We start from the raw sequence: 19,977 nt of genomic DNA on the forward strand, positions 1-19,977 counted from the left end.
TTAGAAGAATTACAGATTTAGGCGTAAAATGATGTCTCTAGCTTGTCTGAGGGGATTTGTCATATGGGGCAGGTTAATATATTCATTTGTTATAGCCGTGAATTTTGTAGTGCTTGAAACGTGTAGAATTTATAAATATAAAGATGGAAGAAATTTGCAGTACTTCTGTGCTAGATATATAGGAAATGAAACTAATTAACAAACTCTCTCATTCACAGCAGTCTTGAATGCCAGGCTTGTTACGTCTACCATGATAGTCTGTGATATAATTTCCATTCTGGGCAACTCTACCAGACATGGAAGCAACACCTTGGAAGCATTTAGGCGCCCTAGCCATGGTTCTTTGCAGACTCTCAGGGTTTTTTGCAGAACTGCCCACCTCTTTCTGAGGACATCATTAATGCAGAGCATTTTTTCTGTGATTTTACTTCAAAGAAAATTTTCTACTAGCAAAGTGACATGATATTCACTGTCTCTTAGGCACAGGTTTTATATCTTCTCTATTTATTTATTTTACTATTTTTTGTTTTCATTTGACATAAGAATTGAACAGATAAAATAGAAGGGAACGTATTTCCTGAGAAATTATACTCTAAGATTTGTCTGGGAAATGACAGAAAAAAACAGACTACAGCTTCAGTTGTGTCAGCAGCTCTGCTTCCAGTGAACTAGTCTGGAAAACATCACTGCTTACCATACAGCTTACTCGACTGCTGTATGATTACTGTTAGACCAAACAACCTGAGACAAGAAGGGGATTTTCCCTTTGCACAGCACAGACAGGATGTTTATCCTTCAGGCAATCCAGCTTTTAGATTTTTTCCTAAAATAAGTCCTAGGTATGAAAAAGTTTAGAAATACTGTATATAAGATACCTTGTAATGTTATGCCAATAAAAATATCTTCCTCATAAATTCTACTTCAGAATATGCTGAACTTCTTACATAGTTTTGGTTAATCGAGCTGTATGAAACTTTTGTGCATACAGCTGTCAGGTTTTAAGGTGGTGTTCACACAGCTGAGTGAGGAGTTATTTCAGGGCTCCTCCCTGATTACAACCAGGACAGATTTGAAGTGGAATAGAGGTTTTATTAGGTAGTGTTCTAATGACGTCCTTCTTGGTAGCTATTTTTTCTTGAGTGACTTATTCATCAAGTAACAGCGGGCATGATGTGCTCAGACGGTGAGGTGTAAACTACAAAGGCTTATACAAAATATAGCTACAGGCAGCAGGTCTGAAAGCATTAGATCTGATGTCTATAAGGCTTGGGCTGAGCTTTCCCATTTTTTCCAGCGACACAAAATGATCTCTATGGCAAACACAGTGCTTGTGACCCTTCAGAGTTATTTGTAAGCATGGTTTATTGCTGATGTTCATACATGCAGCATCTTTTACAACATCTTTTACAACAGTCTTCCTGCATGTTGGGCACTGCAAACCAAAGGAGTTGAATTGTTCTGGGCACATACAGTGATCAAGTTAGGTATTAGGAGGAAGTTTTTCACTCAGAGGGTGGTGACACACTGGAACAGGTTGTCCAAGGAGGCTGTGGATGCCCCATCCCTGGAGGCATTCAAGGCCAGGCTGGATGTGGCTCGGGGCAACCTGGTCTGGTGGTTGATGACACTGCCTGTGACAGGGGGGTTGAAACTAGACTTACTGGTCCTTTTCAACCCAGGCCATTCTATGATTCTATGTTCTGGGATTTCCAGATATCTGCTAAATTGCTCCAGGACTGGAAGGCAGCAATCTATAGAGAAACATCATTAGTATGCAAATGGATGCTTCGATTAGTATACATGCTGGGGAATTTTGCATTCCACTCATGAATGACTTGCAAATGGCAGAAGAGATACATGATGAGCAAAGTGAAACGATTTGTGCCTAACTTTAATGTTGAACAAACAGGGTTGCATGAGAATTTAAGCTCCCTGGGTTTCATTTTCCTTAGAGTCAGTGGCAAGGGAGACAGATACGCCTGGGGGTCAATTCAGAACAGTGTCGTTAGGTTCCTGGTTTGAATCACTTGCTAGAGAATTTGTTCATTTTCCCAGGGAAATAAATAAATCTCTTACATACTTGAACTAGACTGAAAATAAACACATATGGTTCAAGTTGTTCACTTATCTATAATTAAGGGACCTTTTCAATATCCTGTTGCTGTCTTCACATGAACTCTGCATTATGGTGCTGCATCTGTGATGATATTCACTTGCATTAGGAAGAACTGAGGTCTGTTACCTAATTACAGGAAGTTCATCAAATGCAGTTTTAATGCAGGGAATATCTTGAGTGTCTGATTTGGGTGTGTTGCAGTGGGAGTAAAGCTTGGGTCTCAACATACCTGTGATTTTATAATACAGTGTAAGTTAAATTGAGGTGAAAGACTAATTGCAAACATTCACCGCCAGTGGGGATGAGGTAGATTAATGGTAACTGAAATGTATGAGAATACATACTCATGTATTTTATTTCATCATCTCAGTTTAAAGACTTAAATTACTAATCTATTATTATTGTAAAAAATATATTCTACCCCAAATCCCATGTGATTTCAGTGTAACATCGTTTGAAAACTGTTTCTGTCTCCTTAGGGAAAATGTACCACAAAATGCTAAAAATGCCTCTGTGTACAACTGCATTGTCTGTGGCCAAGCTAGCAAATAATTTCTACCAATTTTTCGCATGAATGAAAAGTAAAATATTTTTTACTGTGAAAAATAAGAAGAATTTTCTATCTGTTTTCTAGGCTGTTCTGAGAAAACATTAGAAGCTTAAAGACTAAGTAAGCTCTCTACTTTGAGAGCCTTCAGATTGCTTAGTTGTAGTTATCTTGATTTTTAATTAGGAGGCAAGTATTCCCAAGAATGACATTAACTGAAAAAGCTGTGAAAGAACTTCAATATGCATTTTTCTTGTGAGATATCCAGAATACTTGATCGTGTGAATAAATACCTGCGTAAAAGTTTACTTACATAAGTGGTTCCCCTGAGCAACGTGGGCCTGCTAGCTTGCATCTGGTTGCAGTGTTCAAGCTGTGTATTTTAGTTGTATGTGAAAACTTCAGATGTCTTTTTTTTCTTTTCTTTTTTTTTAGAGAGAACCCTAATTATAAAAAATCAATGCTACTTTACATGAAATGTGTTTTACTCCAAAGGCTATTTTTCTTACCCTTCAAAACAGTGACTTCACATCAAAGTTGTGAAGTATAAAAAAATCTCAAGCAGTAAGACCATGTCTCCAAGCTATTAACAGAGAAGCATGAAAAGTTGTTTAAAGGGTAATTTATGTCATCAGCAGTACATTATATATGGTTTTGCAAATAATGTAATTAATGAACAAATTGCACTTCTGTGTCTTTAACTGTTTTATGGTCTTTGAAAGAAATGTAAATTATTTCATACATATGAAGATATTGGATATGATTTTATATAACTATACTCAGAATATGTTAGGAATTTGCTTATTTTAATCTTGCTTCCTTTCCATCATTTTAATGAGTGTCCCTTATCTGGCACCCAGCCTTTTGCTGTCACAAGGAGTTTGTGAAAAGTGTGCCAACATCCACTCCTTCCCCCTGGGGACACTCCTTGCCACATGGTTAAGCAAGTCCTTCTCCAAAGATTAAAGAAATCCAGTGGAATTTCTTTCAGACCAATCATGATGGTGTTAGGCAAGAATAAAATGTTGCATTTTAATGACATAACGCTGTGTGGCAGAAAAAAAATCTGTGCCTCCGATTTCCCTGAGGTATTTTTCTGCCATCCTTCTAACAGTTCCCATGGGTGCAGGCAATCAGTAACTTTAATTTACGGTGCTTGTCGCTTTCTAAATGTTTAATTAAGTTAGTGCTTAGTACTGACTCATAACCTATAAAAGCTGAAAATAGTAAGCCAATTATTCATTGCACCTGCCCTCCACGTATGTGTTAGTAATGAAAGCTGCTCATCAATAGACATGGTGCTAAAGGTTAGCTACCCATGCACTTGTAAAGCAGCACATACTCTGCATGCAGTGTCATGGGGAAGGGAGGGGATGCAGGAAGGAGCAAAATCAGGGAAAAATTCTTGCACGAGAAAAGTACTTACATGTTTCCTTGGCCATCATACACCCATCTAGTACTGCCAAGTCCTTCATAGTCTGAAGCCCAATAATACAAGCATGCATTAATGTGCAAGATAAACAGCAAGTATCCAGTGGTTCGAATAACCCTATAAAAGTCAACAGATTCCAAATTACAGATGACTGAATTCCTGTAAAAAACTTATGTTTTTTTCTCCTTTTCATATGGACCCTCTTGCTTTTTTCTTGTGTCAACACTATATACTGAGCATCCACTAAGTAGCTCTCCACCTGTATTTACTCTGTGAAAAAACAGCAAGCAAAAAATCCTGTCTCTCATGTTTGTCCAATGTCAAATGAATGTATTTCCTAGAATGTTTGACACAGGATCATTTTTAAATTATGGTTTCCTGAGAATTTCATAATCCACTTCTTTAACTGGCTATGAAACCATATTAATGAGGCTAGAGGGTCCAAATTTCTCTGTTTGCCAAACCTCATTCAAGATAGGCTCCAAATCTGTGAACCAGAGCCAAGAAATATCTGAGGTCAGAAATGAAATGCTATACAAGAGCTTTGCTAGGAAGCCTACAATAGATCCACTAAATGGTATGATTTAGTGGTTACAGCAGGCATTATATCATTTCTAATCCCAGTTCTTATGCTTATGGATGGTTCTTCAAATAGCACCAATGATGAACTACTTAAGAACTGAGTGGCTTTCTATTTAATACAGTAATGATCTCATTGTATATCCTCTGTTCAGTGCATGGGGATCAAAAGGAAGATCTCCTGGACTTAGCTTTCCACTCAAACATTTGTGTTTCTAAGGGGCAAATAGAAGGAAAAATACAGGACTTGCCTAAACACACACAGACTGTTCTGCAGTGACTGTATCCACTAAAGCTAAAGGCTGTACAGTTTGAGTGGATAGTAACTGAGAGGGTGGTTATATGAAAATTTAATAAAGTCTAGTTGAATTAGGTCCATAAAGTTAACAGGAGATCATATTTTTATGGTTTCGTCAGTAGAATGCTGTCCTTTGCTTGTTCTTCTGGTGCCACTGCATGCCCTACTTTGCATCTCCATGCCACTGAGCAGTCTGCCTATGTGCACTCTTCTCTAGGATGTCAGCAGGTGAGTGCCATTTCTCTGTTTAAATGTTGGTGTGATTCCAGGACAGCTCTGTGTAGGACTGTAAGCCAGTAAGAACAGCAGATAGCTGACATAATTTACTAATATTACAATACTAACCATGCTGGATCTAGTGCACCTGTTTAAATCCAGGCAGGTGAACTGAGGCCTGAACAAAGGTTCAGGAAGCTCTTCATACTATGCATGCTGTATTTCTCTGGGCAAGTACCAAATCCAACATATTGGGTAGATAAGATGCAATAACTTTAGCTAGCTCTGTTCCTACAAACTCAAACTGGTGTGTTTGTGAAAAGAATAAGATTTTTCAACCTACTTTTTGATTTTTCTACATCACATAAAATATCTCATTTGCAGCGTATGAATATCAAGTCTACCACTTAAGTATAATAATTTCTGAAATAAAACAAGACGGTAGTCTTTATTTTAATAAGATGGTATTCATGCTGCAGAAGCACAAAGAAACACAATATGTCCCATGCCTGAGACAAAGAAATCTGTTGATGAAAGAATCACACAGGATAATCTAGGGCTGGTGACACTGTTAGCAGGTGATAGGATTAGTGAAAGAGTAGATGAGTTGAGTCCTAGCAACACTGACTGCTGAGGCAGCTCTGAAACTTGCTATATCCATGTCCACGAGTTGCCTGAGTTGGAACCAAAATTCTTCCGGGAAATGAAGAAACTGAGAACAGAATGCAGTAGACAACAATTACAGTCACTGTTTAAGATTTGTACTGAACTGATTCTCATTCAAAGTTTAGTCAGTGTAGTGAAGGACCAAGTTTCCAGGTTCATGGGGGGAACATATTTGAAGAAAAATGTTGAAATAGGCTCAAGCTCATGACTTTTATTAATTACAAATAAACAACTACTGAGGATTTGGCACTGCTATTAGAAACATTACAATATCTTCTTTAGCATTTTAGCCAAAGAAACTTCTGTCAGATTGTTCTAATAAGTTAAATTTTGACAGGAGCCTTAGGGTGGTGAACATCTCACCTGAAAACAGCATCTGTACTTGAGCAGGTCAGTTGAGCTGGACAGGATTCCCTATGTGAATGAGGCTTTACATTTATTAAAAAAGATTAAAAAAAAAAATCTTAAATGGAACAGTTAAAGATGTACCAAATTCCATCCTGTACTTCACTGCAACTTATGAAATCAAACAGAAGGTGTTCTGTGCCTGGATTTACATGCTACAAGGATTTAATGAGCACATACCTGTAGATGTACGCTTTGTCCAGGATAGCTTCCAAACGATCATTGAACTCAAAGAATGTGTTATGCTGAATGGAAAAGAAGTGAAAGTAATCCAATCACTCTCCTCTACCCCACATCTTTTTCCTGTAGTACTAACATTTGTTCATATACATATTCTGAAAAATAATGTATTTTGCAGCAGTCTAACTTTCTTCATAAGTTTATCTAAAAGATGAACTGCAAAGCAAAGAGGAAATCTGAATAAAATAATGTTTTGGGTGTTGAGTGTCCCTCTCATTCCAGAGGTCAGATTTCTGCTGATGAATGACTTTTGCTTCCTGAAATGGATATATGAGGACCACTCTAAAAGTAATGTCTCCTATTTTATTATGTTGGCCCACAGCATCAGAGACAGATGTTGGTGGTATGGCAGTAGAGTAGACTGACGCAGACTTTTACGAGCATGGCATACAGGTTCTTCTTCATCGCTGGCAAAAGTACATAGTTAATGCTGATGTCTGTGTTAGAAAACAATGTTACATAGCTGAGAATTTGCTCTATTGTTGTCTTATTGTTCTCTTTGTATCTGTTGTAGTTTCCACGGAAATGTATAGGAGGCATTACTTTCAGAGTTCAGAGTGCCCTACACCATTGCTTGGGCAGCTTTATCAGAACCAGCATATGTATAAAGATCCTCTTTTGCTGAAATTCCAATAATTATCCAGTAAGTGATCATGTGTATCAACATCTATATGTCAGATGGTACCGCACAGTAACAATTGCTGGTGCATTTTTACCCTTATTTATAGCTCCTAATATTCCCATGTTCCTTTGTTGTTGTTGTTCAGTACTCACTTTGCCTAATAATGGTACTCTAACTTTTCATTCTTTTACATTATTTTGCTTCTGATTTATTCAAGTTTGTTTTTTTGTTGAAAACTGAAGAGTACCATCATTTTATTTTCAGAGTTCTCGTCTATAGCTCCAATTTGTAATGAAGGCCGATTATTTGTCAATGTTTGACTATATATGTCAAGCACAGTTTCATAAATGATTTGTAAGTAAAAAAAATGTTCACTCTGTGGCACACAACCATCAGTAATTGTTTTGGATGTGCATACTTGGTATTTTGATTGTGATTGTGACTGCAGAGGCAGTTTTACCAATAGAAAGTAAAAGACAATGGCTCCAAGATTGCATTTAGCCATTAAAATGGGGAAGGGAATTGTGTAAAGCCTGTCATAGCACAAAGAGTTCAAGAAGGGTTTGTCCTTGCCTGCAGGGAACATATTAACAGTGGTCTGTTAGGTATTATGAAAGGGAGGGAGAGAGCGGTTTGGTTGGCTAGACTATATCTTGACCTGTATTCTTTGTTGTTTAGTTTACTGATGTTGCATAGTCTCAGGTGATTCCTGAAGATATTTTCCAATTTCTAAGCTCCATATTCCTAAATATTAAAAACAACTTTTCACTGACTTTTAGAAGCATTTATGTGTGGTTAGTCATCTATCACTATTGCAGAACTTACCTTTAGCATCCTATTTACTCTAAATGCTGGGTTGAATCCAAAGAAGAAGTATAAAACGTCAAATGGCAATACTGATATCAAATCGAGCTGTTGAAGAGCAAAGAGATCAATTTAAACTTCAAAATAATCATAATGCATTTACTTGCTGTCAAAAACCTGCTTAGATTAAATCATGATTGAGTATAAAATTTCAACAGTCAGCATGCTATATCTATAACTTCCAAAGTACTGTTAGGGAAGATTATCTCTTTGGAAACAGCAACAGCTTTGCTCTGCTCTACTTTTAGGTCTCTCGTGTCTGAGATTTTCACCTGCTTCATGGGGATTATTGATAGTGTCTCGGATGTTTGGCTATTAATGCATTCTGTTATTTCAATTAGTATTCTGACAAGACTGAAACAGTAGCTGGAAAGCAGAAGTGTAGAGAGCAATCCACATGAAATTTCTACAGCTTTTAAGGCCAGGATGCATAAAGTAGTCTGATAGCATGGTGAATTAGACTCTTTGCTTGCAGCTTGCAAAAGCCATCTGTTGCACACAAAATATTCATCATGGGATCATAGGATCTCATTACTATTAACATTATTATTATTATTGATACTGGTTTTTGTTTTATTTGGATATTTTTCCTTTCCATATCATCCATAGATGTTGTACTTAGGGATGTGGTCTAGTGGGCAATGTTGTTGATATGTGGATGGTTCAAGTAGTTGATCTTAGATGTCATTTCCAACCTTAATATTCTATGATTATATGAATTTTATTAATTATATTTCATCCAACTATTATTATTTAGAATTGCAATTATAATTATTATGTTCTACAATTAAATACTATTTATGAGTATGAAATGACACCATCTTCAGATAGAAGAACTAACATGCCATCAACTCTACACTTTCTGCTGACTTTTTAAAACCATCTGTAATTTTCAGGGAAAGAAAAGATCCCATGGAATCCTTCTGACAGAAGCAACAGTATTAACACCAGTAATGAAGGATCTGCTTACCCGAAACTTTATAGTGCTGTGATAGAATTTCTTCATTTCCACTTTGTCTGACTACAGTGATGATGAAAAGAGAAAAAAACATAGTCAAGAAGCGCATGTCAAGAATGATCTTTGCTACTCTACAGTAAGAATATTCTTCTAATAATAAGGTTTATAATATTTCCATTAATATTGGTCTGAAAGAATGAATAGAGTAATATCATTACTCCAGTGAAGAAACAGTATTTTCATTAGACCAATTTTTCCTTAAGCCAAATTTTATTAGACCTTGATTTGAGGTTTATCTGTTTTTTATCTAAATCTGAGTTTTTGTCTAATGAAGTACGCTATATTTGCCTCTTCCCTCTCAAGGTCTTTGGACCAGATGTTGCTTGACCCAATACTTTTCAATTTTGGGGCTGAAAGAATCTTTTGACATCAGTAGTTTCTAGAGAAATGCAAAGAATGATTCCGGTAGAGCTGTACAAAATTAGCTCATTGAAAGCCAACATTATCACACTAGCATTTTAAGCATAATAATAATCAAAGTTGCATTCATTAGTAATGATTAGGCATTTGTTTTTAAATTACTTTACTTTGGAACTGATCTTGATACCTTAATAAGAAAGGCTAATCACAAGAGCAGAGATGTATCTATTATTATACTTACTGAATTTATACCAGGGACACTTAGAAAATAGCCTTAAAATCTTAAAGATATTTCTATTCTGACTTTCTACTATCATCATTTTAGGCATTACACTAAATGCAGGAGATCCAGCAGAAGATGATCTCTTCACCCATTAAAATCTTTGAACTGTACAAACAGCTTCAGCTGTTTTATTTCAGGGAAATGAAAGGTCAGCTTCCTCCATTACAATTTAAACCTTGTTCATAAAACTTGAGTTTTGTAGGATTTCAGCAAGATTACCAGTTACTGAATGGCTAGGCATGGAGAAATACATTGCACTGCACTGCATTCAATATCTATCTGCACTATATTTATGTAGCTCTATCTCAGGTTCCTCTGTAAATGTATTAGCAGTTTATTTTATGCACAATATATAAAATTCTACATAAAAGCAGTGAACTAAATCTAATTCCAAATTGATTTTGAATATATATAATTTTGAATTTTTTGTTTATTAGACATAACAGTGTCACACAAATTCTAAACTCATTTCTTCTGTGCATTTGGTTTTCTTCTAGAAGATGTTAAAGAATCGAAAGTAGGAAAGATATTAAAGAAAAGTTAGTTCTCTATATGCTCTACTGATATGTTGAAGGTAAGACTTTACCCTTTTTCAGGCATGTGCTTATGGTTTTATTTTGCATTATTCTGCAAAAAAGATAATATAAAACAATAGCAAAAGACAGTTGTTTATAAATATATGTATATATTCCCCCCTAAAAAGATTTCAAATAAATAACTGTTTAAATATCCTGAGATTACAGAAATTTATTTTGCTTTTATAAGAAAACATATAATCTCACAATCTGTAAGAAAACATTTACATCATGTCCAGCTGTAGCAGAACATGCACTGTTCTCACCTGTGACTCCTGAACAATGTGAATGGAAAGTTGAATGTTTCACATAAAACATGCCAAAACATATATACATATGTATATAAGCATATAATCATAAAGTCACTCATTCAAATAACGGTGCACCTATTTACTCCTGGTAAGAAAGCATTTCATGCTTATTTTGCCTGTTGCATCTGTTATTTTCTAATCTGTTTTACTTTTTTTAAGTACTTCCATATGTAAAATTCCAATGCTTGTCCATACTGCAGCCAATAGACATGCTTTCTTCTTCCAAAACTGAATAATATAAGGTCAGAGAAGAAGAATATAGGTATATTTTGTTAACCAAAAAAGTTGTGTAGATTTGACATATTAGCAAAAATCTTAGCAGATTTCTATAATGTACTTCAATGCATAGTCACTACTGGTGGAAATCCCACTTCCAATACTTACTATTATATCTCCACCTCTTAAAAATTGCACTCGGGGCTGGAAAACCAGCAGGTCACACAGGTAGCAGATATCACAGATGATGTCTATGGCAAACCAGTATATTGTATTACTTGGAGTTTGATATGGAAACACAAAGCGAAGGGGGATAAACCAACAATTCCAGTTATAGGCCACCGTCACAAGCATGAGCCATGCTACATAACGGCGATCTGAAAGACAGAACATTGCATTTGCAGACATGAAATCAGAATATTTTCTTATTCTTTTACACCTAGTAATGTTAATGGAGTATTTGGGAACCATCCTGCAGAGAGCTACTTATAATTATCCCTTTTTTAATTAGCACAGGCTGATAAAGTGACAGAGGTTGAAACTAAGAATTACATTAGAAATTGCAAAAAGGTAAAAAGAAGAGATTGTGAGAGCATTTAAAATTTAATGCATCTGAAAAAGCTCAGAATGTTTTGTCAGTGCATGCTATAACTGACAAGAATTATTTGGCCCTAATGTCTGGGATGGATTCTAGATCAAGTGACACTGAATACTGACTGTGGTTGTTTTATATACCAACTTTGTGGCAATAGAGAAATTGCTCTGTCTTTCCATATCTTTACTACTCTCATCAGTTTTCATTCTTTTCCCTATTTGGAATTAAAGTTCTTGAGGGTATGATATATGTGTGCCTCTGATTTGCAAACCAGAATGTAGATCTTACTTTGGCTTGCAGGTACAATGTAAAACTGAGTCACTTCAGCAGGCTTTTAAACCATTTTAAAGCACAGCTTTTAATTTACCTGTGTATGAATCTATGCTGTCTGGTAGCTTTAGATAGGTCATGTACTTTTTCAGTGGAGGTTTTTTGAATTTACAGCACAGCATATCACAGTAGTGATCCTCTTCAGGCTTTGCTTCTGCTTCCTCTTTCTTTTCTTCTTTCTTTTCTTCTTTTGGTGGGGGTGGAGGCTTCTTCTTCGATGGTGCTAGTGACATTGAATGCCACAAAATGTGACGTTTTAACAATGGCTTAATTTACAGTATCCTATTTTAACAAATACAAGAGCCTCATCATATTGAAAAACTCTTCAAAACACACTTGGCAGTGAATAAAGCTACAATTTATTGTAATATTGTGTACATTAGAAAGTGGATTGAAGAATAAAATAATATTTGATATAATCATGCACTTCTACTATCACTAATAGTGATAGCAATACTAGTAATAAAATCACTAGTAATAATACTATCACTCAACTTCATGTTGGATGTGGTGTATATGTTACTGCAGTCCTTGGGCAGTGCCCAAAACAAGTGCCATAAAAGACTGAAGTAATTCATAATTCAGCTTTCATTAATTCACCTGCGCATTTCTTGTTATATGATTGTTGCATATAATGTGCGCAATTAGGATGGAGATAAGAAAAGATATCATTGCAATGGGCAGATTTCTCCCCTTGTGTGAGATCTAATATGCATGATGCAGCAGGTGAAACTAATGGGAAGCCTATGCTTTTGTATATTTCTAAAGTGAGAAAGCCTAGTGGCATTCCTTTGAGCTCCATTCTTTAATTATACCGGATAATTTTGTCCACATGTTTGTCCAATTAATTCTGGTTGCTTTACTTCTGAGTAGGCTACACAATCTTAGAAGCAAAATTAAGAAGTGGATCTATAGTGACTTGGGAAAGAAATAATTGTGAGTTCTATGAGGGGAACAAAAGAGGTAAATGAGCAAAGGGTAATTAGAAAAAAAAAAGGTGGAATTCTTTTTTCATTGATTCATTGAGTTCATTATACTTCTGACATTTTTTTCTAGCTTATTAAAACTGGATAAGCAATAAACATCTCAAAATGGCAGAATACCAAATCACCACATTTGATCCTTTGTGAAAAAGAAATAAAGTAAGACAAACTTTCCTCTAAAGAGGAAGAGCATTATATTTGTTTGATGTTTCATATTTCATCTAAAGTCAATGTTTAATGAATTTCAGATGAGTTTGCTCTGTTTGAAATGCGTGACTAGAGTCCTCAGCATGTCTGGAAGATTGCTGTCTTGGATAAAATTTTAGTTATTCTCACACAACAGATCTAATCTCAAACTGACCTGTATCTACTAGTGAGATAGATATGTTTCCTCATAAATTTTAGATTCGTCATAATGAATAAAGATATTTGGGATCTATTTTAAAATATATAAAACTGCTTGACACAGGCAATTCTAGACATCGCTGAAGATTTTCCCTCAAATTCTGTAGTGATGGGGTTCAGAAGAAACTTGTACCATGGGACCTGGCTCACTGTAAATACTTACAGATAGCTTGACTTCACTGGGCACAAACTGACCCATTTCAATGAGTAAATGTGATGTGGTAAGATAAACTTACTGAAAAAATTTATCACAGCATCTTCTGTTCCAATAAAAGAATTTTCATCTTTATACTCAACAGATACACAACTATTTCTTGTACTCTAGAGTCACTTACAAGCTGTAGGACTGCCTTCAGGGGAGGACAACACGGGGTCTTTCAGCTTTTCCTTATAGGCTGTAGCCCTTTCCCGCATTTTTCTGACAATCTCCTGAAGTTGGGCATCAGCATATTCATTTGTTTGGAATCCTTGAGATGTTGCATTCTGTGTGCTATTTAAAACAGAAAAAGTTTTATGTAGTGGAAAGCTATAAAAGAAACTGTGTTAATTGTATAGTACAAGCAGAAGTCAAGCATTAAGACTGGATCTTTATTGAACACGGTGTTTATTCATATCATTTAATTCATTGTTAGGTGGGCACATAGGTTAACTTATGTTGCTTTCTGTTTATGTCCATTGACACTGCTAGATACTTTCAGCAATCTACAAGATAATGCAAGCAGAGGAGGTCAGAGTACTCTACACTCTGTACAGCCTGCTATACAAGTGAATTCCCATCATTACTTTTCACTAAATTCTTATTTGGCTACTTAAGGCATAGAGTTTATCTAATGTATTGGCTAAGATACAAGGCATGTTCCCATCTGTGAAATAAAATGTGATCATTACTAGGATATATCCAGAAGATGACAGGACATAACTGAGTTACAGACTCTGATGCAGTTATACAGGTGGAGATAATATGCTAACTTCATTCATTTATTTGATCTAGGCTTTTTTTTTTATGACTTTTAGCTAATGGAGTTTAAAAAAGGTATATAACTTTATATCAACTGTAAAGAAAATAATGGTGTTCTTGCTAAAAGTTTCTCCATCATTAAGAAGTCACTAACTGTGTTTACTCAGACTTGGAGCGACACTAAGATTACATTCTAGCATTCATCATTTCTTCAGGCTTGGAGACCTTTAATTTTCAAGCACCTGCACTCACAAATTCTGCATTGACACTACTGATTTTAATTGGATCTATACATACCACACAGCTGATTAGAAAATCTAGCCAAGAGTATTTCCTGAATGACTCCTTTGGGGCTTATTCTCACTTGAAGTTTCATCCTCAGTTACTTGTTACTATGCAAGCAGGGGCCATTTTGGAGTGCCAACCAGCTCTGCCATGCATTTGGACTTCTTTGTAGAGACTAGGATGTGGATTTTAGGGCAGAGTGGCTGGAAGACTGTGCAGAGGAAATGGACCTGGAGGTATTAGTTGATGTGCAGCTGAACGTGAGCCAGCAGTGTGCCTAGGTGGCCTAGAAGGCCAGTGGCATCCTGGCTTGCATCAGAAACAGTGTTGCCAGCAGGAGCAGGGAAGTGATCACCTCTCTGTACTCAGCCCTGGTGAGGCTGCACCTTGAGCACTGTGCTCAGTTCGGACCCCTCACTACAAGAAAGAAATCAAGACCCTGGAGCATGTCCAGAAAAGGGCAATGAAGCTGTGAGAGGTCTGGAACACAAGTCTTATGGGTAGTGGCTGAGGGATCTGGAGTTGTTCATTCTGGAGAAGAGGAAGCTCACAGGTGATCTTATCGCTCTCTACAAGATCTTGAAGAGAGGTTATAGTGTGGTGGGGATCGACTTCTTCTGTCATGTAACTAGCGATAGGACTAAAGGGAATAGCCTCAAGTTGTGCCAGGGGAGATTCAGGTTGGATGTTAGGAAATATTTATTCTTCAAGAGAGTAGTCAGGCACTGGAAAGGGCTGCCCAGGGAGGTGGTGGAGTCACCATCCCTGGAGGTGGTCAAGAAATGTTTAGATGTTGTGCTGAGGGACATGGTTTAGTAGGAATTACTCGTGATAGGTGGACAGTTGGACTGGATGATCTTGTAGGTCTTTTCCAATCTTGGTGATTCTATGATTCTATGATTTTGTTCTGTATCCTAGGCTCAACACTTTTCAGCTGGTGTTCCCACAGTTGTGTCAGAGACATCTGAAGACAGATGTGATTGGTGCAGGGAGGGCACCTAGTTGTCTTCTGTTACGCTGGTCGCAGATGCTTCCTCTGTACTTAAAGCTATGCTTAATATGCCAGCTATGCTTAATATGGTGAATACAATGGAGTACTGTCCTTTCTTTCTTAACAGTTTTCCAGCTCTGTATCAAATATCATGAGGATGAGGATGTTACAGTAAGAGAAGCAGCAGATGAAGAGTGAAGCAGGCCTGAAATTTCCCATTTTTGGAGAAGACCTTCCCAAAGACAAGTAGAGGGAAATTGGCATGACAATATCTTGGAGAAGGAAGAAGTGAAAAATACAGCAAAGTGATCTTTGAATAAACACATCTCCTCAACATTTAAACTTACTTTTATATTCCTAACAGAAGGAGCTGTAACTAAAAAAGGAGAATGTCAGAGCTTTTCGAGAATCATGGTTTTCTGGAGACACAACACATATCACGTTGCCCAGAGAAGTATAATTTAACGATGTGAAAATGCTACAGCAATAAAACCATTGGATAAAATGAAGATAAGTCATTAAAAACAGAAAAAGGACAAGTCTGAAGTATGTGCCTATCATTCCTCTAATTTAAGACTTCTGAAGATTCTATTTGTTAAAACTCCTCAGACAGAGATTACTCAAACTGTTCAAATACAATTTTTCTGCTCATCATGGTTTATTTTGTACCACATATTCCCTTTACTCTGGCCATCTGCAGTGTAATGAAATGCTTTCTTATTTTGAGCTAGCATGTTACAGTTAGTTTTACAGCTTCTATGCAAGGAATTTCAAATGATTTCTACTCTTTTCTGTTACTATATTTGTCCAAGGCATTAGCTGTTTTATAAAAAAATACACTTATCAGAAGTGTTATGACAAAGGCCCCTGGTATCTGCTTTTGAGGGAGAAGCCAAAATGATGTGTGGGATTTCTTGTTATTTCACAGCCTCTCCAAAACAAGCTGAAGTCTTCTTTATCATAAACACGGAGCTTTATCTCTGCAGTATAGCCCAAAGGAATCATGTTGTTATTTGGGACTGATTACAAGATCTGTGAATCTGTTTAAAGTTATTTGACACACAGTTGATAAGAAATTGATTTTCCTTGCTACTTGATTTGCGTGATTTCTTCTTCTGTTGCTTTCTAAAAATGAGATGCTTAAATTTTCTGTGGTTAATACAAATGGATGAGGCTAGAAGTTGAACACTGCTGATTTGAAGGTGTGTTTTGTGTGTGTACTTCTTGTGAAGGTACACTTGAAAATATCTTGGCTAATGAAGCCCTTTCTAACTTCGCTCAATCTCCCACATTTAGTAGCACTTGCCATGAGTAGGTGATGCCAGTGCTGCAAGGCTGCCTGTCACTGCATGCTGTGCTCTGGGTGGAAACTGAGGCCTGGAGCAGCACTGCCAGCCTGCCCTCAGATCAATTCTCCAGCAGAGTTATGATGCTTTCCTCTTTTTGTCTGCAGATGTTCCTTTCACCGTGTGTGTGCTCTTTAATGCATAAACCTTTTATTAACTCTATTTATAGATGTTTTATAAATTCATATATATAAGCACATATCTGCCAGTAGGACAAGCATGAACAGCCATCAGGAACAAGAGTGTATTTTCTGGGTATGAGAGCCTGCTAAAGTTGTTCTCTGCTCTGAAGAGGCCATATTCAATGAGAGTAATTAGTTCATCACACTACATTACAGTATTTTCTGATTCTGGTTCGCTACAACTCAGATATTTTGTTCCTGTGAGAAGGGCTAGTTTGACTTGATGGTCGGACTAAATGATCTTAATGATCTTTTCCAACCTTAATGATTCTCTGATTCTCCAATTCCATGACTTATGTTTTTAACCTGCTATGTGAAGGAGATAATGCCTCATCTGAGTACGTCATCATATTTATTCTGATCTCACAGATGTAATTACAGACTGTATTGATTTTGTATTGGGCTCTTTCTGGCTTTATTCTGTGTATGAAAGTTTTCAGAGGGTGAATAGGCTTGTGCTATCAACCGCTTGCTGGTTTCCCTCTGCGTGTGATACATAGTGGAATATTTTGTGCTATGCTGGAGGAGATTTGCAAATTCAGAGGTAAATCTCCTTCCTTACGGGCACACTACCTAGCTGGGCAGAAAAACTTATTTGCTTTTCTGTGATAAGCTGTGCTGAATGCAAGGGTTTGTCTCTAAGCTAATGAATTGTTCTTTTAGCAAATTTATCTATGACCTTCATGCAGTATTTTACATTAGGCCTAGACCTATACTTACAAAATTGTATCCCTTTACAGAGTGGAAGAACCTTTCAGAAGTAGTTACTTCACATGGCCCAAGAAATGGAAAGTTAGGACTGCATCTCATGTACTGGTCACGTGGCTTGGTTATTACCTCAAACACATTTTGTTTAGCAGTAGCAACGTATCTAATGATAGAATTATAATAGTAATGTATTTTTTTAGACATGGTAATATAAATAATGATAGAATTATAACATTAATGAATTTTTTAAAGTATTTTTATCTTGTAGGTTTTACCTTGATGTAATTCTCCCCAAGTAAAGAAAAAATATTTAGGCACCTATAGCACAGCAGAAGAAAAAGGCCTTGAGAGAACAAGTTATGGAAATACAGCACAGAGTGTGCTAATGTATGTAACATGTATTAAGTACTGCAGCTTTGAATCTTTCAGTGTTAAGAGTTCAAACAATACAGGAATCAAAATACAATGGGTGATTTAAGAATAAAGCAATTTTAATCTTTTCTAGTTTGCAATCTTGAGTTTAATTCTTTTCTGTTTTTGGCCATGAATACCAAATACTGAGTTCAACTTCCTCTTTTATCTACCATGTCACCCCCTGGTGTTTGAAATACTATGAAAATTTATTTCATAAATGCATGCAGCCTGAAAAAAAACCAACATATTTCTTTCTGCTGAATTCAGTTATAATCCTTCTCTTTGCATCACTTAAGAAACTTTCTCCTGTCTATCTGGGAGTACAGTTCTTGCTCTTGCAAGAGCTCTTGATTTTACTGGGCACTGACAAAACTGAAACCTGTGTCTTGAATAAATAATTTGTTGTCTTGAATAAATTATGTGGAACTTCTATTTCAAATAACCAGTTTTCAGAAGAATGCGACAATGAATAGCTGCATGCATGTCCACAAACCACGATGTTATAGCTGAGAAAGATTTCAGTGTGACAGAAAAGTGTAGACCTGGGCATCATGAAAGGTATTGATTCAAAGTCATTCTCAGCATGCACTATCAATTCCACTGTGGCTAGAGTTACAGAGATTAGAACCCTATCTGTATCTACTCCCACTTCCAACCTTAGATGACTTAGGAAACCTCATGGTTTTCTTCATGGCTTTGACTTTAGCTATTCTGATTAAGCGTTCTTCATAGTCAGTAGAAAGCTTCTCTGAAGAGAGGTTCATGATAACTAACATATGCTTCTTCTCTTAAGTGTTTATGAAAGGAGTGTAGAGTCTATCTTCCTTTACCTGCGCAGGTCTTCTATGGACATTTAAGAATGACATTTTGTATTTTCTTCAATAATTTGTCTAGTACAAATTGATGATTAATGATGATTAACGATGATGATTAACAGGAAATGGAATTGGGAAGATTACAAAGTAGGACTAATCTCTATGTGGGAAAATTAAACTATTTAGGCTGAATAACAGAAATAAGAGCAAATCTAATGCTATGTAATGAAGACATTTATTTAGAACAAATTGTATTGTAAGAATTTATTTTGTAAATGGTAATATTCTCAATTGCAGATGGCAAAAGGTAAATATCCAACAGTTTCAGTTCATGGCAGGGTGCCTATGAACCATACTATATTTTTGTTATGAAAAGCAATGATGAAAACGTAGCCTTAGAATGCATCTAATATTTTGTTTGTGAAGGAAGCGTGAATATAGGTATATAAGCTGGCAAGAGTTATTCTGACGATCTATACTCTAAAGGTGAGTTAATATAGGAAATGATAAAGGTTCTTAGAATGATTGAGAGCCCTGACAACCCGTCTTATAAAAGGACAAGAAAAGAGGTTGAGAGGCAGTAGGATATTTATATTTAATTTAAGCTTTGGCTGATAAACAATCAGGAAAAAGAGATATTTGAGCTGAACAGTATTGTAACAAGAATAAATGTGGAGAGAAACAGCATGAATTAGTTTGAAAGTTTCTAAACCTTTAAAGGCTGCGGCAGTCTTTCAGTCTAGACAGCCTTCTAATATTCTAGGATGTAAGCAAATTATGTCAAGTTGCACAGGGGAGGTTTAGATTGGATATCAAGAAGAATTTCTTCATGAATGTGTAATTGGGAAATAGAACAAGCTGCCCAGGGAAGTGGTACAGTTTCAGTTCTTTGGGGTATTTAAGAGATGTGTGGATGTGATGTTAAGTGACATGGTTTAGTGGTGGACTTGGTATCAGGTGATGGCTGGATTTTATTTTATAGATCTTTTGTAACTTAAATGATTCCATGATTCTATGAGCGACTTGCAGCTGTGATATACTGCAAGACTGTATCAGCTGAGATCATTGAAGGTGTCTTAGACAATGATTCCCTAGAATGTCATAAAATGGATACACAGGAAATCTTCGGAAAATTTGAAATATATAAGGACAGGGAACGTGAATAAGTTAGTGAACATACATAGGTGTCACTAGGTGAGTTACTATAAAAAATCTTA

General features: G+C 36.3%; 1 protein-coding gene across 1 annotated transcript in view; it reads right to left on the bottom strand.

The window, feature by feature from the left end:
* CNGB3 (cyclic nucleotide gated channel subunit beta 3) overlaps window positions 1-18,709 on the bottom strand; it is a 34,689-nt gene extending 15,980 nt beyond the window's left edge. The window contains exons 1-7 of the mRNA XM_046937947.1: window positions 18,602-18,709; window positions 11,711-11,840; window positions 10,913-11,125; window positions 8,956-9,002; window positions 7,947-8,033; window positions 6,440-6,504; window positions 4,090-4,212 (exon numbers count right to left, since the gene is read on the bottom strand). Of these exons, the coding sequence (XP_046793903.1) occupies window positions 4,090-4,212; window positions 6,440-6,504; window positions 7,947-8,033; window positions 8,956-9,002; window positions 10,913-11,125; window positions 11,711-11,840; window positions 18,602-18,709 (773 nt within the window). The remainder of the gene's footprint in view (window positions 1-4,089; window positions 4,213-6,439; window positions 6,505-7,946; window positions 8,034-8,955; window positions 9,003-10,912; window positions 11,126-11,710; window positions 11,841-18,601) is intronic.
* Window positions 18,710-19,977: the final 1,268 nt, after the last annotated feature.

Source organism: Gallus gallus, chromosome 2, assembly GCF_016699485.2.
Source record: "Gallus gallus isolate bGalGal1 chromosome 2, bGalGal1.mat.broiler.GRCg7b, whole genome shotgun sequence".
Classification (NCBI taxonomy): domain Eukaryota; kingdom Metazoa; phylum Chordata; class Aves; order Galliformes; family Phasianidae; genus Gallus; species Gallus gallus.